General features: G+C 41.5%; 2 protein-coding genes across 3 annotated transcripts; both read left to right on the forward strand.

The window, feature by feature from the left end:
• Positions 1-1,423: 1,423 nt before the first annotated feature.
• LOC115206783 (calpain-3-like) lies at positions 1,424-14,988 on the forward strand. The gene is made up of 5 exons (XM_029773983.1): positions 1,424-1,620; positions 10,013-10,131; positions 14,283-14,399; positions 14,504-14,562; positions 14,705-14,988. Exons 1-5 carry the CDS (start codon positions 1,424-1,426, stop codon positions 14,729-14,731), a joined length of 519 nt encoding a protein of 172 aa, XP_029629843.1. The 3' UTR covers positions 14,732-14,988.
• A 1,679-nt stretch (positions 14,989-16,667) lies between these two features.
• On the forward strand, positions 16,668-26,496 carry LOC115206018 (synaptosomal-associated protein 25-like). 2 transcript variants are annotated; one of them, XM_029772541.1, is made up of 9 exons: positions 16,668-17,548; positions 20,799-20,873; positions 21,647-21,826; positions 22,662-22,703; positions 22,940-22,988; positions 23,826-23,937; positions 24,227-24,364; positions 25,299-25,443; positions 25,539-26,496. In XM_029772541.1, exons 3-9 carry the CDS (start codon positions 21,743-21,745, stop codon positions 25,602-25,604), a joined length of 636 nt encoding a protein of 211 aa, XP_029628401.1. In that variant the 5' UTR covers positions 16,668-17,548; positions 20,799-20,873; positions 21,647-21,742; the 3' UTR covers positions 25,605-26,496. The 2 variants fall into 2 exon arrangements, with proteins under 2 accessions (XP_029628401.1, XP_029628402.1); XM_029772542.1 differs by lacking the exon at positions 20,799-20,873.
• Positions 26,497-26,526: the final 30 nt, after the last annotated feature.

The raw sequence follows: 26,526 nt of genomic DNA on the forward strand, positions 1-26,526 counted from the left end.
CTCCCTCAGATAGTGACCACTCGCAGGTAAGTTCTCCATTAGTGTCAACATAGATGTCTGTATCCTCCATCAGTTCCCCATCTGTTTTTATAATGCACACCAGATGTGCATTGAAGACTGCAAAAAAATGGCATAATAACTTGTAACAGGTTATAGTGTATTACAGTGCAATAATTGTATCCTTTATGAATATTTCAGACAGTGAGTGATCACCACGAGGTAGCCAAGCATTACATTAAACTAACATTGCTTCTGTAACCATTCCCTTCAGTAAACATTCAAATCATTGATTCTTAAGTTTTATTTCGGAAGTTTATATAGTCGGGTGCCAGACACACACAGTCCTACTTGGCCTCTGCTTAATTAATGATCCTATGGATGTGGAACCTGACAGCTGCTTTTTTGACAATGGTCAGCCTTTTCATGGACGGGAGTAAGCTTTAAAAATGTAACTTATTTTTTTTTAAATAAGCTTGTCCTCATCCAGAGGGGCCTGGATAGGGTCCTGGCTGGGTGGTGTTGATGGTTGACCCTCCGATGCCTTCCTTGCTACAACAAGGACCCCATTTCTCGAAAAGAGTAATTGGTTTCTGGGGTGGGACTCGTCTCTTGACAGAGGCTTGTGGCTCAGAACTGGGAGGGAGCACTGAGTTGCTTGTGGTTGACCACGTCCCTCACCATCACTATCCTCACTATCTGATGCTGCGGCTTCTCCACCGCTCATCCTCCTCCTGCCGCTGCTACTCCTGCTTCTCCTCTTCCGTGCTTCTACACCTGCATTGCTTGCTGTTTGGGGTTTTAGGCTGGGTTTCTGTACAGCACTTTGAGATATCAGCTGATGTAAGAAGGGCTTTATAAATAAATTAGATGTGATTCCTGCTGCTGCCAATGCTGCTCCTCCTCTCCCTGCCACTGCTACTCTTACTTGTCCTCCTCCTGACGCTCCATGGCTGTCCGTTGCTCCCCTAACCCCTTCAGCAATGTTGGAAGTGGTCTGGCGGGACTCAAAGAAGAGGTTGAGGAAACTCATGACAGCCATGAAGCGCCATGACTGGTGTTGCACTGTGGCACAGCAATCTAAGAAAAATATCACTGTTGGTGCTGACAGTCGACGCAGCAGTTCGTTTCTGTACAATCTTCCAAACCTGAGCGGTTCTGCACAACAGGTATGCAAAGTGTTTTTTCTGACAACATTGGGCTACCACCCCAAAAATGACAGGCTAATTGTCACGATGATGGGCAAGTCAATCACCACCAAACTGATTCCACCAAAGGATCAGAGGGGAAAGAAAGCTTCAGCGAGCAAATTGAACATGAATCCAATCCTGCAACACATTGAGTCCTTCCATCCCAAACCAGCCACTACAGACGAGAGCATGCCCCACGTCTCCTCTACCTCCCTAGTTACATCAAGATTCGGTTCATGCATAATGACTACAAGGAGAAGAACAAAGATGCCAGCTGCGGTTACGAAATCTATCGCAAGGCGGTAAAGGGAAGGAACATCAGCTTTGTGAAGCTTGGAGAGGAGGAGTGCGAGCTCTGTTTGGTGCAGGGTCATCATCTGAACATGGAGCACAGGGAGAATGAGGCCAAGCCTGCCAAGACAACAGCCATGCGGCACCTGAATTCACCATCACCAACTGCATGCGATGTAGGGAATATGAGGAACATAAGAAGTCTGCAGGGCAGAGCAGAAGCCACTATCAGGCTGATGCTGTCACGCTCTGACCTATGAAAGCTGTTTTTTCTCTGGTTAGTTAGGTCAGGGTGTGATATGGGTGGGCAGTCTGTTTTGTTCTTGTTTTTCTATTTCTAGGTTGAGTTTTGGATGAGCTCCAATTAGAGGCAGCTGGTTCGTGTTGTCTCTAATTGTAGATCATATTTAAGTTGGGGTTTGTCTATGGGGTTTTGTGGGTAGTTGTTTTCCGTTTTGTGAGTATCGCCTGACGGAACTGTTGGCTGTCGTTTTGTTGTTTTTGGTATACGTGTTATCATTAAAGTAAATATGAGCACTCTACACGCCACACCTTGGTCCCCATTATACGACCCACGTTACAGATGCACAGAAAGATTGGCCTGAGGACTGGTCTGTGAGGAGTGTTGATATGCAAAAAGTCATCATGCTCCCTCGCATGCCAGGTGTGAAAACAGCATTGTTCACAAGAATCGTTGCCTATCATGAGACATTCGCCACCATTGGAAAGAAATCTCAAAAGAAGAAAACAATCTCAGTGGTATAGCATGAAGGAACAGCTGGTCGGAAGGTAGAGGAGATTACTTCATCTTACGTAACAGCACTGGAGAGGGAGAGAGATGTGGATAACTGCACTTCAACAAAAAAAGCAGGTGCCTCCTAACATCACTGGTGAGTGTTGTCAATGCTGACTCAACTTTGATGGAGGACATCACCCACAAGTTCTTCGAGCCAGGACACACCTTCATGAGTGCAGACAGTTTCCACCATGGCGTGGAACAGGAAATGAAAGCTTGACCTGGAGGTGTAGTGTACGACTTCGGCAAGGTGGAGGTGGTAGAAATGAAAAAGGAAAACATCCTGCCATGGAAAGCTGGCCATTCCATTGTCAAGCTGAAGAAGGCAGCAGCACCAAAGCTAGCAGAGATGGCTGAGATCCAGTTGAGGCGTGGATCCAGGAGCCTCGTCTACAAAGTCTCCCATGAAGAAAAGGACTTCACAGAGCATGAATTTATCATGAAGAAAGTCACTCTAGAGACACCCTCGACACTATGTACACAGGATAGAAGAGTCCAAGAAGATGGACATAATCACCAAGCTGTGTCCTCTGATGCCTACCAAGGCAGTTCTGGAATGCCTTGGCTGTGAACAGCATTGCTGAGGATGAGGAGTGATATGGAAGAGCACTGAAGAAGTTTTACTTAAAAATGAAATGTAACTACTCAGCATTTTATCAATTGTAGCTAAATGTCATTTGGGTCCTCTTATGAATATGTAAATATGTTTAAAATGTATTCTTAAAGCTGTTATTTATTCATTCAAAAGTATAATTTGAAAAAATACATTTTATTTTATTAGCAATCTCATGGTCATTTTTTATCATTTGTATTACCCTACGTCATACTTCTATCATGTTCCATCATTATATATTACAAGACAGGTAATCATTTCATGTAATTCAAACTATTGCAGTGCTGCTTTTCACATTTTTTCTTATAACAAGACATGGGCTACTTGTCAAACACAGTATGTAATGTGACTGACGCAGAACATACATCTCTATGTAAATGCAACTGGTATCTTAGTTGAAGACACAAAGGATGCTGTTTCAACTCTTTTACACTGTCAGTAATTACACTGCTCTTGTATTAATAGCGTAAATGAGAAGTATAGTAAACTAACTAATGAAAATGGCAGATACTGCTCTTCGCTTTGGTATTACCCTGCAATTTATAACATATCATGCCAAGGAAGAAGGCAGTAACTGCCATTTAAGGGTCAAAGGTCATGTCAGAGGTCAGGGTCAACATGAATAAAAAAATGTACTCATAGTAAGGCAACAGATCATTACATCTCCAATGATCTCTCTAGAACTCATTTGGCTGGACAAATAAAACACTTTGAAGCCATTTTCTCAGTTCCACTCTGAGCAGTTACTGCCTTTTTGCTTGGGTGGGCAGTATGAAGAACAATTAAACAATTTTGTTAGTTTTCTAACAAGATCATAATTTTCATGTCCTTTGCACATTAACTAAGCCACGCCTCGAATGAGGTCAGAAGAGTGTGTCAGTGTGATGGAACTGCCCTTTTAGACCAGAGTGCTTTAAAGGACTAAGAATTAACATACCAGACCAGCAGACTTGAAGCATGAGCTAACCATTACAAATGGTTGAATCTCCAAGACCAGAAAGCGTGCAGCCATGGTCCACACGTTGAAATGGTTGGAAACTCTGAAACTCTTAGCCTCAACACGATGCGAAGAAGATAAAGACTAGACCTTAACATTGCCAGTCTGCAGCTGGGCAGTAAAAGTGGTCCTAGAACTTTGACTAAAGACAACCATTGGTACAACCGAAGACCTGTTCTATTTCAACCCTCCACTACAAGACCAGGACAACTATGAAGAAAGAAAATGGTGGCCTCTGGATGTAAGCCTTTGGTTGTGCACCATCGAGCCATTCCCCATAGAAGGATCGATTGGTTTCAACAGAGAGACGACGAACAAAGACATCTACACGTAAATACATTACATTTCTTACCCAAACGGGTTCTTGAGCAAAGTATTACTACTTTGAGGGTAGTTTCCAAATGTACGATACCCTTTGTCTCTCCTTCTCTTTATCTACCCTACCCTCTCCATATGTGTAATAAGCCCTCATATCTTGTCAGTCCACTAGGGAATTCTGTCTCTTGTAAGTGTGTAGGTGTATTCTGTGTTATTATTAGTTAGTAAATAACTATTTAAATACATTAGTGTAGTACTGGATAATCATTAAAGGCTGGGGTTCTTTCGGATTCAAGAAGTCTGCAACGTTCAGAATGAGACTGATATGAGATAATGATTAATAAGTGACTGTTATCGATAGATAAATATCTTTTAGAGTTGAATTTGGGAGATTGTAACTCTATAAAACAACTTATTCTGTGGTGCCCCAAAATCCTAATAAGTGTTAAGATTAATTTAATATGGTAACAATTAAACATAGTTTGTTATTTATCAAATCAACTGTCATCACATTAATGAAAGTATGTCACGACAGCACCATAAAATTAAATTACTTTCTACTCAATCCATAGGCTTCATTGATGCCATTCAGAGTGTCTTGAAGTCAATAAAACCGGCTATGCTAGCTGGGGTTTATAGCTAGCCAGCTAGCTAATATTGACATATTTAATATTGACATAAACGTTATGTTATTTTATGAAACCCACCAGGGACACCAACAACTTCTGCCACATTAATCCACGCTGCATTTTTGTGTGTGTCTCTACATAACAAGGGTGACAGAGTTCTGGCAACCACATCACAGCAATAATAAATTTCTCCTCCACTGTTCTTGTTAAATCTAGTGATGGACACGTGGAAACAACAGAACGTTGATTGATGGAACTAAACTTTATATTTTTGACAGAACGGAATATATTCTAGAAGGACCCCTACAACAACCCCTGTGGTAGGTCATCGCCCAGTTTTAGCTAGATGATTTACATCCAGTTTCACATCAAGACAGCCTGGTTTGCTGGTTCTCAAGAGTCCCTAAAACATTATTAAACAACATTAATTAAAATGTCTAACTCATGTCAAAATGCCCATAAAGCTACCTAGCTAATGTTAGCTAGTCAACTAGCTGGTTAAATAGCGATTTTTGTAAATGTATTTTATGACCAAAAAATATGCATAATCGTTTCTCTACATTAACTAACATATTCCTCTCAATCAGAATTGTTTTGGCATGATTCGCTATGACGTTATAATTACTTATAGAGGTCGACCGATTATAATTTTTCAACGCCGATACCGATTATTGGAGGACCCAAAAACCCCGCTACTGATTAAATCGGGTGATTTTTATTATTATTTATTTGTAATAATGACTTAACACTTATTTTAAGTTAATATAATACATCAATAAAATCAATTTAGCCTCAAATAAATGAAACATTCAATTTGGTTTAAATAATGCAAAAACAAAGTGTTGAAGAAAGTAAAAGTGCATTATGTGCCATGTAAGAAAGCTAACGTTTATGTTCCTTGCTCAGAACATGAGAACATATGAAAGCTGGTGGTTCCTTTTAACATGAGTCTTCAATATTCCCAGGTAAGAAGTTTTAGGTTGTAGTTACTATAGGACTATATCTCTCTATACGATTTGTATTTCATATACCTTTGACTATTGGATGTTCTTATAGGCACTTTACTATTGCCAGTGTAACAGTATAGCTTCCGTCCCTCTCCTCGCTCCTACCTGGGCTCAAACCAGGAACACACCAACAACAGCCACCCTCGAAGCAGTGTTACCCATGTAGAGGAAGGGAAACAACTACTCCAAGTCTCAGAGCGAGTGACGTTTGAAACGCTATTAGCGCGCACCCGCTAACTAGCTAGCCATTTCACATCGGTTACACCAGCCTAATCTTGGGAGTTGATACGCTTGAAATCATAAACAGCGCAATGCATTGCGAAGAGCTGCTGGCAAAACGCAGTAAAGTGCTGTTTGAATGAATGCTTACGAGCCTGCTGCTGCCTACCATCGCTCAGTCAGACTGCTCTATCAAATCATAGACTTAATTATAACATAATAACACACAGAAATACGAGCCTTAGGTCATTAATATGGTCGAATCCGGAAACTATCACATTTATTCTTTCAGTGGAATACGGAACCGTTCCGTATTTTATCTAAGGGGTGGCATCCATAAGTCTAAATATTCCTGTTACATCGCACAAGCTACAATGTTATTTCATAGTTACGTAAAATTCTGGCAAATTAGTTCGCAACGAGCCAGGCGGCCCAAACTGTTGCATATACCCTGATTCTGCGTGCAAGGAACGCAAGAGAACTAACACAATTTCACCTGGTTAATATTGCCTGCTAACCTGGATTTCTTTTAGCTAAATATGCAGGTTTAAAAATATATTGTATTGATTTTAAGAAAGGCTTTGATGTTTATGGTTAGGTACAGTCGTGCAACGATTGTGCTTTTTTCCGCAAATGCGCTTTTGTTAAATCCTCCCCCGTTTGGCGAAGTCGGTTGTCTTTGTTAGGAAAAAATAGTCTTCACAGTTCGCAACGAGCCAGGCGGCCCAAACTGCTGCATATACCCTGACTCTGTTTGCAAGAGAAGTGACACATTTTCCCTAGTTAAAATAAATTCATGTTAGCAGGCAATATTAACTAAATATGCAGGTTTAAAAATATATACTTGTGTATTGATTTTAAGAAAGACATTGATGTTTATGGTTAGGTACACGTTGGCGCAAAGAGAGTCCTTTTTCGCGAATGCGCACCGCATCGATTATATGCAACGCAGGACAGGCTAGATAAACTAGTAATATCAACCATGTGTAGTTAACTAGTGATTATGATTGATTGATTGTTTTTTATAAGATCAGTTTAATGCTAGCTAGCAACTTACCTTGGCTCCTTACTGCATTCGTGTAACAGGCAGGCTCCTCGTGGAGTGCAACGTAAAGCAGGTGGTTAGAGCGTTGGACTAGTTAACGTAAGGTTGCATCCCCAAGCTGACAAGGTAAAAATCTGTCATTCTGCCCCTGAACAAGGCAGTTAACCCACCGTTCCTAGGCCGTCATTGAAAATAAGAATGTGTTCTTAACTGACTTGCCTAGTTAAATAAAAGGTATAAAAAAAAAAGTTTTTCGCCAAATCGGTGGCCAAAAATACCGATCGTTATGAAAACTTGAAATCAGCCCTAATTAATCGGCCATTTCGATTAATCGGTCGACCTCTAATTACTTACAGTTGCTTCAATCCTAGTATTTTTGTCCGACATCTTTGCTGAAGAAAGTCTCCAGTGTTGAGTCTCATAGCGTCAAAATTTGTCATGGGGTCGCCGCTGGTGATTTGCATGAAGTTGGGAAATGTTTAACTTTTTGTCCTCCTCCCACGCCACCTTCGCACTGCCCAAAGGTCCCCGGCCTCTCACCGCTTTCCTTCCATTGAAAATGAATGGGAAGCTGTTTTACCGCGTTCTAGTGCGCTGTGAAATAATGCTCTCTCAACACACACACACACACACACCCTCCTCCGGCCCTCCCCACCATTCACTCATATGGGGGGTGATAAGTGCCAGAATTAAGTCTAATGAAGCTACTGATACCTCTCACCAAGTCACCTAACGTCTTCCTAGCGCCATAAATTAACATGGACTGTCAAAGAAGACAAGTTTTTTTTCTAAGGCGTCAAACTGCCGACGCATTCACGTCATGTGACACGTCATGTGGACATAATGTGGCACTGACGTCACGTGTCGGTTTGCTTGCAAGTTTATGAAAGCTCTTACCATGAACGTCTCAAAAATGTCTACCTGTGTTACGTGTTAGTTTAAGTGTCTGTTAAGTCTATTATCAAAGATCTCACCACGTACATGATTTTGTACAAAATATTTTCATTGCCCGAGTTATCTAATCAATTTCATTTGTCGATTTAGCTAAAATAGGCATATCAGCCCAATACAAAAATTATTAGGCTAGTTGATATCACAGCCAGCCACCATTACTGTGTAGATATGCCTATTTCTCACATCAATACAGATACAAGGGCTTCTTTGTTGGTGGTAGTCCTATTAAGAAAACAAGAGGTAGCCTAGGTCTCTAGTGGTGCAATCATAACAACTCGGAACTCGGCAATCGCTGACTTCTGAATTCAGTGCGTTCAAGACAACTGGGAACTCAGGGGGGAAAAACCAAGCTCAGACTAGGATTTTTTGGGGTTTGAACGGTCATCCAACTCGGAATTCCAATTCAGAAACTCTGGCATCTTTCTCTGACCTGAAAATCACTGCTGTCATGATTTGACCCCGTTTTTCCCTAGAGTTCCCAGTTTAACAGACAATCACTGTCACCATGCAATCCTTAGACTATACATTTCTGTGATGTCTTATGGTTAAAAGCAGGGCTCGAATTGAGGGGGTATGTGAAGATATAGGCCTAACCCTTGTTATAGAGACAGTAAAAAAGCATATGCTACCGCTTATTTGCTTAGCCTTAGAAAAAATAACGGTCCAGATTATATAAAGCGATCTAGGCTATAACAATGATTAACTCCACTATTATTTCCACATAGTCTAATAGCCTATCGAAGGTCTTGCTTAGCCTCAACATCACAGGAAAATTTTGTTGGTTTATTAAATGCGCCGCAATTTAGAATTGGATTGAATCAGGCTATTCATTTTAGTGCAGTTGCATTGTTACGCATAACCTTAGCTTAAACAGAACCCAAAACACCCCAGCCTGTTTTGATCACAGATCATGATGAAGCCTGAACAGGTCAGTTTTTTGTAATTGATTTAGCCCACAATCGCCTACAGATTTTATTCACACGAAGACCTATATTTAATCTGGATTTGACAAACAATAGCTTGACTAGGATCCTTACTAGGATCCTGACTCTTCCGGGTTAGAGTCCCGCTCGTTGAAAGCGGCAGCTCTAGCCTTTAGCTCAATGCGGATGCTGCCTGTAATACATGGTTTCTGGTTGGGGTATGTACGTACGGTCACTGTGGGGATGACGTCGTCGATGCACTTATTGATGAAGCCAATGACAATTGTGGTGTACTCCTCAATGCCATTGGAGGAATCCCGGAACATATCCCAGTCTGTGCTAGCAAAACAGACCTGTAGCTTAGCATTTGCTTCATCTGACCACTTTTTTTATTGATCTAGTCACTGGTGCTTCCTGCTTGAATTTTTGCTTGTAAGCAGGAATCAGGAGGATAGAACTATGGTCAGATTTACCAAATGGAGGGAGAGCTTTGTAGTCATCTCTGTGTGTGGAGTATAGGTGGTCCAGAGATCTTTTCCCTCTGGTTGCACATTTAACATGTTGATCGAAATGAGGTAAAACTGATTTAAGTTTCCCTGCATTAAAGTTCCTGACTACTAGGGGCGCCGCCTCTGGGTGAGCGTTTTCCTTGTTTGCTTATGGCGGAATACAGCTCATTCAATGCTATCTTGGTGCCAGCCTCTGACTGTGGTGGTATGTAAACAGCTACAAAGAATATAGACGAAAACTCTCTCAGTAGGTAATGTGGTCTGTAGCTTATCATGAGAAACTACCTCAGGCGAGCAATGGCTCAAGACTTCCTTAGATATCTGCACCAGTCGTTGTTTACAAAAATACATAGACCGCCACCCTGTTCTGTGAAGCATAAGATGTTACAGTTTTTAATGTCCCGTTGTTAGTTTAATCTTCCCAATAACTCATCCATTTTATTGTCCAAAGCAGAATTGAGGGGAGTGGGGGTTTATTTGATCGCCTCCTACTCCTCAGAAGGCAGCCCGCCCTCCGGCCTCTCTTTCTCCTCTTCACGCAGATCACTGGGGTCGGGCCTGTTCCCGAGGGAGCCAGCCTTATATCCTCCGGCCGGGCCTCATCAGAGTCATGAAAGAAGAAAAAGGATTCTGCTAGTCCGTGGTGAGTAATCGCAGTCCTGATGTCTAGAAGTTATTTTCGGTTATAAGAGACGGTAGCGGCAACATTATGTACAAAAACAGTTTAAAAAAAATAAAGTTAAACATCGCAGATAAACTAACAAAAAAAACACAATCGGTTGGGGCACGTAAAACGTCTGCTTCGGCGCCATTTTAGGTGGAGTTTCAGTGATAAAGTACGTTATGCAAAAATAGCAATAGACAAACACTAATTCAATCACACATTTTTTATACTACAGTATATGCAATGATTTGATATACAATTGCATTGTTTACCTCGGTAAATAGCTGCGGCTCCCGTCCGTACAACAGGGGATAGGGTGAGTACTCTGGAGGCTGCCTGTCCTCCCACCATTCATGGTACCCGTCAAGGCCAAGGGACTTGCCCATGGCAGTCCCGTTGGTCCGTACATCCAAACCTGGAGTCACCATACATCTACACATTCACATTATATAGAAAACTCACTGTCCTATCAATGTCAATTTAGAAAAAACTATAAATTACTGGAGGCCGATGTGAAACAATGCATCAACCACTACATTATTAACATGTAAGCTAACATTGACTGAAACAAACTAGCTTAGAGCTAACTAGCTCTTAGCCAGACTCAATTTGGTTAGCATCAAACTAGCGAACTGTTAAACACTATTTTCGTAAATTCAACGACATCTTAATCCCTTCTCTTATAACGTTAAAATTACATGTAAAACCATTAGCACTCTAGCCAAACTCCATTACTTACAATGGGGAAAATACCAACCAGTTTTTCACTTAACATTAACACTCCCTTCAATTGCCTTCCAACCTCATTGACTATGTAGTTAACCATGTTACCTCAATATTTTCAGAGTCATATTGCACTTTTGTAGGTTGCATCTGAATTAATAGGGTAAATTGATTGTTCGTTTTCAGTAGTAGTCAATCTCCAAGATTGAAGAAGAAACCTCCAAGACCTGACGATCTCACTATCGCACTCAATTGACGTCACAGCTCCCCCTAGCGGCAGTAATCATATACATACATTAAATGTAAATACCTGGGAGGCCTAGAAAATTATACAAGGGATGACGCCATAAAATAACAAACAAAATAAAACATAAAAAATATGACCATTTGTGTGTGTCACATATACACATGGCATATGCTTGGGTACCACCTTGACATCTCTGATATGTTTGCCTCAGTAAATGAATGCTAGAACAGTCAGGATTAGCTGTTTGTATCTAGTCTCTTAATAATTGCATAACGGTGCAAGTTAGACACATCTTATCTTTTGTTTGCATGTGAGCATGTCTTTTTTGTTGTCGGTCCTGTCAATGTTCAGTGATCACACATGCCTCAGCACACAAAGGTTACTTTGCCAGCTTGCAAATGTGTGCTAAAAGTGGGGATGTTTCATAGTATTTTTCGAATATCTTAACTCCCCACCACCAATGAACAATTTTTTTTAAATTTTTTTACAGAAAACCACAGAACCACCACTGCAATATAGGCCTACACTCCGATAAAAAGGTGCAACCTAAAAGGATTCTTCCACTGTCCCCATAGGAGATCCCTTTTTAGTTCCAGGTAGAGCCCCTTCTGTGTCTAGGTAGAACCCTTTTGGGCTCCATTCCACAGAGGGTTCTACATAGAACCAAATAGACCTTTGAAGGTTTTTGTCGACTTCTGCTCAGACTTAAACAGCAGCGTTCCAAGAACCTCCACCAGGGGTGACTGTAGTGTCCTCAAACGGACAAAAAGAAGACAAGAGGGCACCTCACACTCATTTTAGATCCCAACGGGTCTTTATTTTCATACTATATGCCCTCACTCATCACTATCTCCATTTGCCATCTTCTAATGTCTTTTCTTGGAACTCCATCCATACACATACACACAAAACACACACACACACATACACTACTGTAGCATCTTGTTTACATTTACCACATTTTAGGCATCCAGCTTTGGCCCTGGATGGATAATGTTGCAATGAGATGGGCACAGAGGTATGTATGTATGTGCAGTCCTTTTCAGTGTGGCGGGAAATTAATTGAACAGGAGAAGAGGATGTGGTTGCTTGTGGAGGAAGTGCTGTGTGGGTGATAGGTAGAACAGCTACAATGACGCTGATTGGTTGCTCTGACTCATCACTTCTTGACTAAAATAAATGTAGATTTTGAAATTAGTTCGACCTTGCCATAGTTCAACAGCTGAAAAGCCTTCGTTAACATACTTCCAGAGATAGGCAGAGTTGCAAAGAAAAGCCATATCTTAGACTGGCCAATAAAAAGAAAAGATTAAGAAGGGCAAAAAAACACAGACACTGGACAGAGGAACTCTGCCTAGAAGGCCAGCATCCCGGAGTCGCCTCTTCACTGTTGACGTTGAGACTGGTGTTTTGCGGGTACTATTTAATGAAGCTGCCTGTTGAGGACTTGTGAGGCGTCTGTTTCTCAAACTAGACACTCTAATGTACTTGTCCTCTTGCTCAGTTGTGCACTGGGGCCTCCCACTCCTCTTTGTATTATGGTTAGAGCCCGTTTACGCTGTTCTGTGAAGGGAGTAGTACCCAGCGTTGTACAAGATCTTCAGTTTCTTGGCAATTTCTCGCATGGAATAGCCTTCATTTCTCAGAACAAGAATAGACTGACGAGTTTCAGAAGAAAGTTCTTTGTTTCTGGCCATTTTGAGCCTGTAATCGAACCCAGAAATGCTGATTCTCCAGATCCTCAACTCGTCTAAAAAAGGACAGTTTTATTGCTTCTTTAATCAGGACAACAGTTTTCAGCTGTGCTAACATAATTGCAAAAGGGTTTTCTAATGATCAATTAGCCTTTTAAAATGATAAACTTGGATTAGCTAACACAACGTGCCATTGGAACACAGGAGTGATGGTTGCTGATAATGGGTCTCTGTACTCCTATGTAGATATTCCATAAAAAATCAGGCGTTTCCAGCTTCATTAGTCATTTACAACATTAACAATGTCTACACTGTATTTCTGATCAATTTTATGTTATTTTAATGGACCAAAAATTTGAATTTTTTTATTTTATTTTTTTAAACAAGGACATTTCTAAGTGACCCCAATCTTTTGAATGGTAGTGTACATTATTTACCTTCAGAGGTGAATGTATCAAACCAGTTGCCGTGTTAAAAGTGTTTTGTTGTTGTGCACTCTCCTCAAGCATGGTATTTTTTCACTGTAATAGCTACTGTAAATTGGACAGTGTAGTGAGATTAACAAGAATTTAAGCTTTCTGCCCATATCAGACATGTCTATGTGATGAGAATTTTTCTTGTTACTTACAACTTTATCCTAATCACAATAGCGCTCGTTAGCTCAACCGTCCCGTGGGGTGGGACACCGATCCCATAGTAGAGGTTTAGATGTGTCTGTTACTTGAACTCTGTGAAGCATTTATTTAGGCTGCAGTTTCTGAGGCTGGTAACTCTAATGCACTTATCCTCTGCAGCAGAGGTAACTCTGGGTCTTTCTTTCCTGTGGCGGTCCTCATGAGAGTCAGTTTCATCATAGCCCTTGATGGTTTTTCTGACTGCACTTGAAGAAACTTTCCAAGTTCTTTAAATTTTCCGGATTGACTGACGTTCATGTCTTAAAGTAATGATGGATTGTCATTTCTCTTTGCTTATTTGAGCTGTTCTTGCCATAATATGGTATTTTACCAAATAGGGCTATCTTCTGTATATCATCCCTACCCTGTCACAATACAACTGATTGGCTCAAATGCATTAAGAAGGAAAGAAATTCCATAAATTTACTTTTAACAAGGCACACCTGTTAATTTAAATGCATTCCAGGTGACTACCTCATGAAGCTGGTTAAGAGAATGGCAAAAGTGTGCAAAGCTGTCATCAAGGCAAAGGGTGGCTACTTTGAAGAATCTCAAATATAAAATATATTTTGACTTCTAAAAACAGTTTCTTTGGTTACTACATGATTCCATATGTGCTATTTCATAGTTTTGATGTCTTCACTGTTATTCTACAATGTAGAAAATGGTAAAAAAAAAAAAACAACAAAAAGAAAGAAAAACCCTTGAATGAGTACGTGTGTCCAAACTTTTGACTGGTACTGTATGTGTTTGGTCTCATTGGTTTTTCTCTCCTGTTATGTCCGTGTGCAGGCTTCCCTCTCAACGACCAGCTCTTCCAGTTGATCATTCGCAGATACAGTGACGAACAGGGCAACATGGACTTTGACAACTTCATTGGGTGCTTGGTCAGACTGGACGCCATGTGTCGTAAGTGAATCCTCAATACTCCCCTGCTCAGTTCGATTATGTTCTTGTTTTCAGACTATTTACTTTTCATTACCCTTCAGTAATAGTGTTTTGTGCATTTCCAGGAGCCTTCAAGACTCTGGACAAAGATAATAATGGAAGGATCAAAGTCAACATCCAGGAGGTAAATTAGTTTTCACTATTTCCTCTGCATTTAAACGGTGTGTTTAGGTTTAGGGTCCATTTTTAAGATTAATGACTGGATATATGCACTGAAATTAAACCTAAATAACCACACCTCTTATTGTGTTTTGCTTTCTCCCCAGTGGCTTCAGTTGACCATGCACTCATAAAGCATCAGGGAAAGCCTACAAAAAGTCTGCATTAATTTCTTCATTCATCTCTATCTCTCTCTCTCTCTCTCTCTCTCTCTCTCTCTCTCTCTCTCTCTCTCTCATTAAGATTTTTATTTCAAAGTACCATTGTTATTATTGTTTGCAGACATTCATACGTCGTTCAGTCATGAATGTTAATTACATTTATCACTAGATGGCAGCATTTGCAGCAACACCGGGAAAGCACAAATCTACTTTCTCTCCATTAGGCCAAATGAAACAAATATAGAAAGGTAGTTTAGTTTTGTGTTTTCCTTTTTTTCATCTCTCTCTCTCTAATTTAAAATGTGTATTTCATATTATTATTGTTTACAGATGTTCATACGTCATTCATTTGTAACAAAGCTAATCTGAGAACAAGGTTACCTAAATTCTACCAGCATATCGATTGCAGTACACGAGCGAGTAACACACTCGACCACTGCTACTCTAACTTCCATGATGCATACAAGGCCCTCCCCTGCCCTCCTTTTGGAAAATCTGACCATGACTCCATCTTGTTGCTCCCCTCCTATAGGCAGAAACTAAAATAGGAATCGCCTGTGCTTAGGTCTAGCCAACGCTGGTCTGACCAATCGTATTCCACGCTTCAAGATTGCTTCGATCACGTGGACTGGGATATGTTCCGGTTAGCCTCAGACAATAACTTTGACGTATATGCTGATTCGGTGAGCGAGTTTATAAGGAAGTGTGTAGGAGATGTTGTACCCACTGTGACTATTAAAACCTTCCCTAACCAGAAACCGTGGATTGATGGCAGCATTCGCGGAAAATTGAAAGCACGTACCACCGCATTTAATCATGGCAAGGCAACTGGAAAAATGGCAGAATACAAGCAGTGTAGTTATTCCCTCTGTAAGGCAATCAAACAAGCAAAGCATCAGTATAGATACAAAGCGGAGTCGCAATTCAACGGCTCAAACACGAGACATATGTGGCAGGGTCTACAGACAATCACGGATTACAAAAAGAAAACCAGCCCCGTCGCGGACATCGACATCTTGCTCCCAGACAAATTAAACAACTTCTTTGCACGCTTTGAGGACAAGGCCCGCTACCAAAGACTGTGGGCTCTCCTTCTCAGTGGCTGACGTGAGTATAGTATTTAAACGTGTTAACCCTCGCAAGGCTGCCGGCCCAGACGGCATCCCTTGCCGCGTCCTCAGAGCATGCGCAGACCAGCTGGCTGGTGTGTTTACCAGCCAATCTCTCCCTATCCCAGTTTGCTGTCCCCACATGCTTCAAGATGGTCAACATTGTTTCTGTTCCAAAGAAAGCAAACGGAACTGAACTAAATGACTATCGCCCCGTAGCACTCACTTCTTCATGAAGTGATATCACCTCCACCCTACCTGTCACGCTAGACCCACTCCAATTTGCTTACCGCCCCAATAGATCCACAGACAATGCAATCGCCATCACACTGCACACTGCCCTATCCCATCTGGACGAGAGGAATATCTATGTAAGAATGCTGTTCATTGACTACAGCTCAGCATTCAACACCATAGTACCCTCCAAATTCATCATTAAGCTTGAGACCCTGGGTCTCGACCCCGCCCTGTGTAACTGGGTCCTGAACTTCCTGACGGGCCGCCCCCAGGTGGTAAAGGTAGAAAACAACATCTCCAGTCCGCTGATCCTCAACACTGGGGCCCCAGAATGTTTACATATCTCGCATTACTCATCTCATATCTATATACTGTATCCTTCACTATCTATTCTTTACTATCTATTGCATCTTCGCCGCTCTGTCACTGCTCATCCATATATTTTGCACGAATATATCCTCATCCCATTCCTTTACTAGATTGTGTGTATTAGGTTTTGTGGAATTGTTAGATATTACCTGTTAGGTACTGCTGCACTGTCAGATCTAGAAGCATAAGTATTTCGCTACACTCGCAGTAACATCTGCTAACCATGTGTGTGTGACCAATAAGATTTGATTTGATTTGAATGTTAATTAAATTCGTCACTAGATGGCAGAATTGCAGCAACACAGGGAAAACACAAATCTACTTTCTCTCCAATTGGCCAACAACTCCCTTTTTAGATTTCAAATATTTTTAAGTTTTGTGTTTTCCTTTTTCTCCGGCAACACACTTTTGGTCAAACATTCCATACTGCTATGTAATGTAATATATAAATGATAGTGCTCAATATTGGTGTAATATTACCTAATACTTAAAGCTGTCATTTATTATAATTTAATTAAAGAAATGTTCTCTCATATGTTTGTAAATAACTTTAATATTTCTGTTTTATTGTACCTATTTGTTTGACTTTTACAAACCAAGTCAATAATAAAGCTGATTGTTATTATTCATCAGCACCACTCTTGACTTCCACCTCTGCCGACTAATAGCCAAATCTTGGCTGCCTGTTAACTTAATTTACACACTGCATGGGAAAAAAGGAGAATGACACTGAAGAACAGCGGCTGATGATTTGCACAGGTACCAGGGCCGTTTCCAGAGCAACTGTTCAAAAGGGCGTTATCGAAGAAGAAGGATTTGGAACAGAGCCAAGAGAATAAGAGCGTCCCTTGTCGGGGTGTAAAGTCGTCGACAGAGCCACCAATTGGGTGAGCGGATGGTAATCGGGGCGTGTCATCGGATTTACCTCCGGGCAGAGCCGACTTGGAAGGAAGGAACAAAAACCTCCGAGATGATGCTGAGGGACCTTGTAGATCAATGAATAAACAGGTGACGGATGTTCCAGTGGATTGTTGGGCAAATTCGAGGCCAACACGACCTCTCATTTAAGTTAAAGGTAAAGTTACAGGTTTGTTTAACTGTGTTTATCACTTTATAGACGTAGGCTTAAGTTTTGCGTGATTTCTATATTAAAATATAGGCTATGTGGAGGCTAAGATTGACCCATCGCATTGACACTGTTTAGCTATTTATTTATAGCCAAAAATAGTTACAACAAAGTATGGCAAAATCTATTGTTTGATAAAGGTTAAGTTATATTGAAAATCTAAAATATCAGTATCTAGTATTGATGTAAACAAACATGCAGGTTACTTGATATTATGGAAACATTACAGTTATAGGTCTTGCACAAGACAATGTGCTGAATCCTCCCATGCCTTGTAGCTGAATCCCTTCCTGTTATCAATGCTCTTCCTGAAAAAACAGGTTTTGAAAACATAATATTCTCTTATTAGTGTTTTAGTGTAGGAGGTAGATTATTATTCTAGTGGGGATGTACAATGAATGGTATTTACTCATCAGTAGTAATTACTGTGGCATAGCATTTTCAATGCGCCCTCCACCCGGCAGTCCTCTTCAGTGGGTAACCATGATCCATGATAGCATGACCTGTTTTCTGACGTGACCAATCATCTCTGCCCTTTTCAGGGGCCATGCAGGTTGACATTTACAGCAGGTTAACGTTAGATGAATATATCGCTCTGAGCATGTTGGCAAACAAACATATACTTTGTGATCAGAAACAGACACTGTATGATACTTTCACAAGTTTGTCAGCTGTTGAATTTGAGGGAAATCAAATATTCAGATATGTCCCTTCTGATAGGTTATGCATTGGTTCTGTAATGTACAGTCGTGGCCAAAAGTTTTAAATTACACATTAATTTCCACAAAGTTTGCTGCTTCAGTGTCTTTAGATATTTTTGTCAGATGTTACTATGGAATACTGAAGTATAATTACAAGCATTTCGTAAGTGTCAAAGGCTTTTATTGACAATTACATGAAGTTGATGCAAATAGTCAATAGTTGCAGTGTTAACCCTTCTTTTTCAAGACCTCTGCAATCCACCCTGGCATGCTGTCAATTAACTTCTGGGCAACATCCTGACTGATGGCAGCCCATTCTTGCATAATCAATGCTTGGAGTTTGTCAGAATTTGTGGGTTTTTCTTTGTCCACCCGCCTCTTGAGGATTGACCACAAGTTCTTAATGGGATTAAGGTCTGGGGAGTTTCCTGGCCATGGACCCAAAATATCGATGTTTTGTTCCCCGAGCCACTTAGTTATCACTCTTGCCTTATAGCAAGGTGCTCCATCATGCTGGAAAAGGCATTGTTCGTCACCAAACTGTTCCTGGATGGTTGGGAGAAGTTGCTCTCGGAGGATGTGTTGGTACCATTCTTTATTCATTGCTGTGTTCTTAGGCAAAATTGTGAGTGAGCCCACTCCCTTGGCTGAGAAGCAACCCCACACATGAATGGTCTCAGGATGCTTTACTGTTGGCATGACACAGGACTGATGGTAGCGCTCACCTTGTCTTCTCCGGACAAGCTTTTTTCCGGATGCCCCAAACAATCGGAAAGGGGATTCATCAGAGAAAATGACTTTACCCCAGTCCTCAGCAGTCCAATCCCAGTACCTTTTGCAGAATATCAGTCTGTCCCCTACATTCAGTAGGGCTACACAGCACAGTACCAAAAACAAAATCCCACAAACTAAAGGTGGGAAAAAAGGCTGCCTAAGTATGATCCCCAATCAGAGACAACGATAGACAGCTGCCTCTGATTGGGAACCATACCCGGGCCAACAAAGAAATAGAAAAACTAGAATGCCCACCCAAATCACACCCTGACCGAACCAAATAGAGAAATGAAAAGGCTCTCTAAGGTCAAGGCGTGACACTCAGTTTATAGAGCATGGCTAGGAGTCTCCTTTGGTGTTGGTTACAGGCGGATGGTGGGTGGGGATGGTGGGTGGTATGACAACTTGCACTTCATCAAGCAACTGTGCACTCATGGAAGATAATAATACACGCTACACTGGTCAATTATGAACATTTGAACATCTTGGCCATGTTCTGTTATAATCTCCACTCGGCACAGCCAGAAGAGGACTAGCCACCCCTCATAGCCTGGTTCCTCTCTAGGTTTCTTCCTAGGTTTTGGCCTTTCTATGGAGTTTTTCCTAGCCACCGTGCTTCTACACCTGCATTGCTTACTGTTTGGGGTTTTAGGCTGGGTTTCTGTACAGCACTTTGAGATATCAGCTGATGTAAGAAGGGCTATATAAATACATTTGATTTGATACACTACCAATGAATCAGCTTTTTAAAAGGCATCGAAAGCGTGCCCTCCCCACAGTACCAATTTTCCCATGGCTAAGCTATGAATCAGCGTGCTTGTCTCATTTCAATCCTTCTCTTTTATTCATTCATGGCTAAGCTATGAATCAGCGTGCTTGTCTCATTTCAATCCTTCTCTTTTATTCATTCATGGCTAAGCTATAAATCAGCGTGCTTGTCTCATTTCAATCCTTCTCTTTTATTCATTCGTCGAAAGTGTAATGAGGACACGCTAACTTTACACACTGTGCTGTTGTCTGTCCCAATAATGTTTGTACCATGGTTTTTGCCGCTACCATGTTGTGCTGCTGCCATGTTGTGTTGCTACCATGTTGTTGTCATGTTTTGCTGCCATGCTATGTTGTTGTCTTAGGTCTCTCTTTATGTAGTGTTGTGGTGGCTCTCTTGTTGTGATGTGTGTTTTGTCATATATTTCAATTTTTAATCCCAGCCCCCGTCCCGCAGGAGGCTTTTTGCCCTTTGGTAAGCCATCATTGTAAATAAGAATTTGATCTTAACTGACTTTCCTAGTTAAATAAAGGTTAAATAAAAAAAGAACTACCTCTGCTTGTCATATAACTGTGCTGCGTGCGACTGTGACTTTGTTTCTTTTATATTTGTTATTTTCTTCTATTTGAGCATAGAAAAACAGGCACGTTACACACAATACTTCACAGCTTATTTAGTAGAGTACGTTCTGTGTCTGAAAGATAGGCAACCCTGTTATGTCTCCTTCATGAGTTGTGGAAATGGCTGTCATTACCATCAATGACGTGATGCGTAGGTGGGGCAGTAGGAGTGCAACAGGAAGCCTTTGGTTAAGATGTATGTCTCATTCTCATCTGTCTATCTGGTACAGCAGATACCGTTCTCATTGAATCATGGCAGGAGACGGGGACTCTGCATTGAGATAAAAGAGCTCTGGTTTTTCTTTGGCAACTAAGTTCTCAAAGTCTCATTCCAGGTGTGACTCCCCAGAAAACCAGCTTTTCCTGTGGGTCTCCTTATACTACAACTTCTAGCCGTCATCATATATACAGTACGTGTTGCAATCTTTGCAGCCCTTCATTCCCAGACAAAACATACTCTTCTTACTTCTGGTTGTCTCTTTTCTTTCCTTCGGTCTTTCTTCCTCCCCCACCTCTCTCACTCTTTTTCTCCCTCCATTTCTTTCTCTCCCTCTCCTCTTGCCTTTCAGCGTGAGGCAGGTGGTGATTAATGATAATTATAAGGATGCTGCTCCATGGCGCACTGTCAACTCCCTCACAACAGAATGGAAGGAGTGTAGGTGGGATGCATGTAGGTGTGAGGGTCTGAGGAACAAGAGAGGTTTTGTGAAATGAGCAGTAATTATGTTAAGCAATGAATGGAATATGATCTGAAAGGATAGGCAGTAGAGGCACAGAGTCGAGTGGGGATGAGAGGGGTGAGGAGAAAACAAGCAGGGTAGAAAATTCACTAATCAAACTGACATGCCAGGTGAAAATGTTCAGGTTTTCAGAACTATGGGGCTCCAATTGCGCACGACAGAAAGACTGTGTAGCCACAGTGTTGAACCAACAGGCCATGTTGAAATCATGATTGATCCCATCTGTCCTTAATAGTATTGTTCCATGTCCTCAAGCTCACTCAAAGAGCAATGGGTAATTTAGAGGGCAAATTTCATTCAGTTAATGGCATTCCCTTCCTGAGTCAATGTTAAACCACATTACTGGGTGTAAGGTTACCATGTCAGAGTTTCTGGATGATACTGCCTAGATTTTCTATTTACTGCACTCTGTACTGTTTCACTGTTTTCATTGTCTTAACCAGGACTGTTGTCAAAGCCACCTGATGCACTAGCCTTGCGTCTTGGGAAAGAGGCTACTGAGCAAACCAGACTGTGCTGTCCTCCCGCGGCTGCTGTAGATGTCAGGAAGGATGGCTGCCGACACACCCGTGAGGACAGAGCATGAGGAGCTGCAGAGGAGGGCCAACCAGGTGACAGATGAGGTAATGTCACATATCGTCTAAAGAGCACAAACTTATTTAACTTTGAAATATCAACAACAGAAGATTCAGTTGAACTTTTAAGATCAATACACAATGTCCCCATAGCCGTTGGCTGTTGACCATTGGCCCCCACAATAAAGGGTAAATCATGCCAGGAGCTATAGAAAAGGTTACATGCCATACCCGGGCATTGTTTTGAGTTGGAACATTCAGAGATTACACAGTGACATCACCCTAAGCCTCTCTCCCAGAGGGTTTCCCCTTGGGTAAAGGTTACTTACTGCACATCACAGCCATTTCCCAGTCCCATTACCTCAGCATCAGGAAATACCTTGGAGAAAGTCCCCAGCTATCTGTACAAACACATTCTTGGCACACAGACCACTGAAATGAGTCTGTTTGTTTTATAGCCTAAGCCTTGTTGTGTGGAAATATAACAGGCCATTAGATCAGTACAGGATGTTTCAATCTCCATAGCAGTTCTATGAAAAACAGGAGAAGGGGCAGAAGTCAATGAGATGATGTCACAGTGTGTCTTCTAAGATTGATTATCAATGGAAATACTTTCACTGAGAGAATAGTGTTGTAATTTGTTTACTGTTCCATATTTGGGCAATACAAATACTGTTGTAGCTATAAAGACAGAGCCCTAAGACAGTGCAACATGTATAGTATTAAAGATGACTCACACTGAGTGACCTTGATTAGTGCCTTTCATCTGTGGAAGTGGACAGTTTTTCAGCCTCACCCTCAGGATTTGAAATGTTATTAGTCCTGTATCTAAGGTAACTAAATCCTCGAATGGTGTCCTGTCTCTCTGTCCCTCATCATCCAGTCCCTGGAGAGTACTCGTCGTATGATGCAGCTAGTAGAGGAGGTATGTGAGTCTCTGCACCTGTCACTCACTCTGCCTCGGTTGACCAAGCCCTAATAATGACATGTCGTCGTCATTATAATCACATCATCTCTGGTTGATTTTTTTTTTTTTGCAGGCGGCTGCCTATTGATAATGAACTACATTTTAACTTAAGAGTCTTCATTTGATTCAGTTGAAATGCAAAATCATGAACAGCAACATTATGGTGAATCTAATGCGATTTCTGATCTCAACAGAGCAAAGATTCAGGAATCCGGGCCCTGGTCATGCTGGACGAACAAGGAGGTAATGGAATGGATGTTATATAATTGTTTTCTCTCATTGGAAGATGTGGACATAACATCAATGTCAATCGTACAACCGCAACCTTCGATGGTCCTTGTTCTTGTATATTTATCCATAAGTGAGTGCTCGTGTTTTTGTCAGTATACTAGATGTGTGTAAGCTATGTGTGTGTTTGCTTTTGTGTGCATGTACTGTATGTGTGTGTTCCCTCCTGTGTCTCTCCTATCCACCCTGCCCATGCTCCCCACCTTCCCCATATGGGCAGAGCAACTGGACCGCATCGATGAGGGGATGGATCAAATCAACAAGGATATGAAAGAGGCTGAGAAAAACCTAACTGACATGGCCAAATGTTGTGGCCTGTGCGTCTGGCCCTGCATCAAGCAGGTCTGGCCTGCTCTGAGGACATCTGTCATCTGTGTGTCACCTGAGTGCCCACCAGGCCAACTGGCAACTAGACCGTCTGTCTGTCCATCCATCCTCTGCTCCAGGCCATGATTAATTTTGTTTTGTGTTTTGCTCCATTGTGAGATTGGGTGACTAGAAGTCTGCACCAAAGTTAACCACAGGAAAATGATGGTCATGTCCCAAAATATGTGTGTTTTACAAACGGTACATCTTCTACCCACACAATACCAGGCATTTTATGGACTTGTGCGGACCATTATTACATAATTTGTGTCCTGTTCTCAGTTTTGGAGTTTGCACCGCCGGCTTTTGTCAGTTGGGGGCTTTGGTGATATAACAGTTTTGTGTTATATTACGTTCTCCCTCATTCTCCCCCCTTTCCTCCACCTCTCCCATTCCTACCCTTCCCTCACGTTTTGCATTGTCCAGAGCAACTGGAGCGGATTGAGGAGGGCCTGGACCAGATCAACTCGGATATGAAGGAGGCTGAGAAGAACCTCACAGACCTGGGCCAATGCTGCGGTCTGTGTTCCTGTGATAAGTAGGTGGTGGGAGGGGTCATGAGCAGATTGGGAATACATGGTTCCTTCCTCAAGTATTAATGCGCATGTTGGTGTGCCAGTCTTTACACTTTGTTTGCCAGTTGCCACACATCAGACTCCTACTCGCTTTCCTTCCTCAACATGCCAGGGCTTAGATCAGGAATTTTGTTTATTTCATGCAGGTGACCCTTTGTTGTACTCTGAGTTAAAACAATGTACTGTGATATGAAGCTCTGTGTGTATGGCTGTGTGATGTGCTCTATCCTGTCTGACTCTGCATCTGCATAGGCTGAAGGACTTTGAGGAGAGTGGGGCCTATAAGAAGGTGTGGGGGAACAACCAGGATGGGGTGGTGTCCGGCCAGCCGTCCTCACGCGTGATGGATGAGAGAGAGCAGATGATCATGAGCGGAGGCTACATACGCAAGTAATAATGGTCAATGGCATGACAAACCCAATAGCAAGGCAACCAATCCCAACCAATGGAATATACTCAAAGACGTGCACGTGCCCTCACAATTCCTAAGAGAACGACAGCTTATTATTGTTGTACACACACAGTATATATCACACCATTATGGATATGGGCTAATAATTCCTGGGTTTCTTTGCATAGAAAAGTCTTGGGCGGGCTGCCTAATCCTTTTTTGGGACGCTAATTCCAAACAGTGTAAAGACAAAAACAATGAATTCAGGAGTATTGATTTTGTTGTAATGTTTGAGCATAAGAACACAAAAATATGCTTTAAATCAACTACATTTCTCTCAGCTCCATGGAAAAATGTGTATAATTGCTGGAAAGTGGCTTTAAAAACCCCAAATCCTTTCCGCCACCAAGATAGCCTAATAACAATTCTAGCCCAGGGCCTTGACCGATAGGCTGACCAAAGCCCCTTTTTGATGCAGAAAAAACCCTGAACTGTCTGCCTGCAGTCTGCACATATTCTTTTGGTTTACAAATATTTTCTGATGAATCTGGCCATTGCATTGATTTGAGATAATCCAGCTATGCCCAAAACAGGTTTGAATCCCTACAACTACTACTTTCTCATTTACTGTATAGCTTCAATGACTATGTACATAACAGAGGCTGTGTGTGGCAGCTAGTGGATATTTACTCTTGTCTATAACACATTGACATGTAGAACCAGTCACCGGTCATGTTCTGTAGGAGTACCTGGCCAAACAGAGGACATTTATAAAAACCTAGCGCACCTCCCTGGATGCAGGGAGAATACTCCTTGCAAAAACAACAATGTACCGTAAACTTCTGTTAAATGTACAAACTGACGACTGCAAATGATACTTTCTGTTGATGTGTTTTCTCTTTATAAATATCTGTCTGTCTGTCTGTCTATCAGGGTGACAAATGATGCACGCGAAGATGAGATGGAGGAGAATCTGGGACATGTAGGCAGCATCATAGGCAACCTGAAGAGCATGGCACTGGACATGGGCAATGAGATCGACACGCAGAATGTCCAGATTGACCGCATTCAGGGCAAGGTCAGTCCTATAGTACCTGCCATGCAGCCATTTATTCAATAACAATAGATGACCAATTCTGTATTGAACATTAATCTAATGTGTTGTTTTTACAGGCCATTCACAATGTATACCGCATTGATGCTGCCAATCAGAAAGCTAACAATCTAATGAAAAGATAAAGAGGAAGATTGTCCTTCTCTGCTGTGAGATCTTATCTACTCCCTGTCTGTCTTTCTGTGCCAATATGCATCCAGTGACCATCCACCCACATAGAAAACCTGCCAAATGATTGTGTATGCTGTATCATAAAGCCTGAGCAGCAGGGTACACATCATTATTCATGCCTGGCTCTAGATTGATCCTAGCCTGTTTTCCAGTCTGTGCCACATGAGGAAGAAGAGTACAAGGAGTGGAATGCTACCGAGACTTGTACCCAGATAGCCTGGAGACCACACTGCTGCCATCTGTTGGCTAGATTGTTTTCTAAAAACTAGATGCACATCCTCTCTGCTCTTTCACCATCCTCCCTATCCTTCCTCCGTCGATGCAGAATGGAGCACCAGTGGAATTGGGTTGCTATGCCTATTGTCACCAGGAAGACTAAAGTAAATAGGAAGGAATCAATATTCTGTGTCTGCTTTGCTTTTAACACTTGAATGAAGTTTGCCTGTCAATGATGACTATAGTTTTTAAAAGGCACTTTATAGCTCAGTTTTCGTTTTTATTTATTTAACTCAACAGTTGCATGATGGTCAACACATTCTCCCATGTAGGCTGTGTTGAGATTGTGGACTGGACTTAACATCTACATGTGTCTAGCAATTGATATGTTTTAGTTTTGGTTAGACTATATTAGCGCTTCAATATAGCTGATGTCAAACTTGGTTTCCATCACACAATTTCCTAACTGTCATAACATCAAGTAGACTCACATCACCTTCCCCCTATTACATCCCTCTGACGTTGTGGTGTTGAACTATATAATTCATACAATTTTGTATACAAGATAAATATGGACTTATATTGTAATTCTGTATATAAAATATTAAAATGCATAATTATTTATGTTAACGACTGTATGTTTTTGTTACATAGCTAGCT

The sequence above is a fragment of the Salmo trutta genome, chromosome 13 (genome assembly GCF_901001165.1).
Source record: "Salmo trutta chromosome 13, fSalTru1.1, whole genome shotgun sequence".
NCBI classification, from domain to species: domain Eukaryota; kingdom Metazoa; phylum Chordata; class Actinopteri; order Salmoniformes; family Salmonidae; genus Salmo; species Salmo trutta.

What these genes read in the sequence shown, in the direction of transcription:
- LOC115206783 (XM_029773983.1), top strand. Translation starts at nt 1,424, where the DNA reads ATGCATAATGACTACAAGGAGAAGAACAAAGATGCCAGCTGCGGTTAC. An exon ending in AAGGATTCTGCTAGTCCGTG is followed by an intron (nt 10,132 to 14,282) that starts GTGAGTAATCGC and finishes GTCCGTGTGCAG; the next exon opens with GCTTCCCTCTCAACGACCAG. An exon ending in TCAAAGTCAACATCCAGGAG is followed by an intron (nt 14,563 to 14,704) that starts GTAAATTAGTTT and finishes CTTTCTCCCCAG; the next exon opens with TGGCTTCAGTTGACCATGCA.
- LOC115206018 (XM_029772541.1), top strand. Translation starts at nt 21,743, where the DNA reads ATGTCAGGAAGGATGGCTGCCGACACACCCGTGAGGACAGAGCATGAG. An exon ending in TGATGCAGCTAGTAGAGGAG is followed by an intron (nt 22,704 to 22,939) that starts GTATGTGAGTCT and finishes TGATCTCAACAG; the next exon opens with AGCAAAGATTCAGGAATCCG. An exon ending in GGTCTGTGTTCCTGTGATAA is followed by an intron (nt 23,938 to 24,226) that starts GTAGGTGGTGGG and finishes GCATCTGCATAG; the next exon opens with GCTGAAGGACTTTGAGGAGA.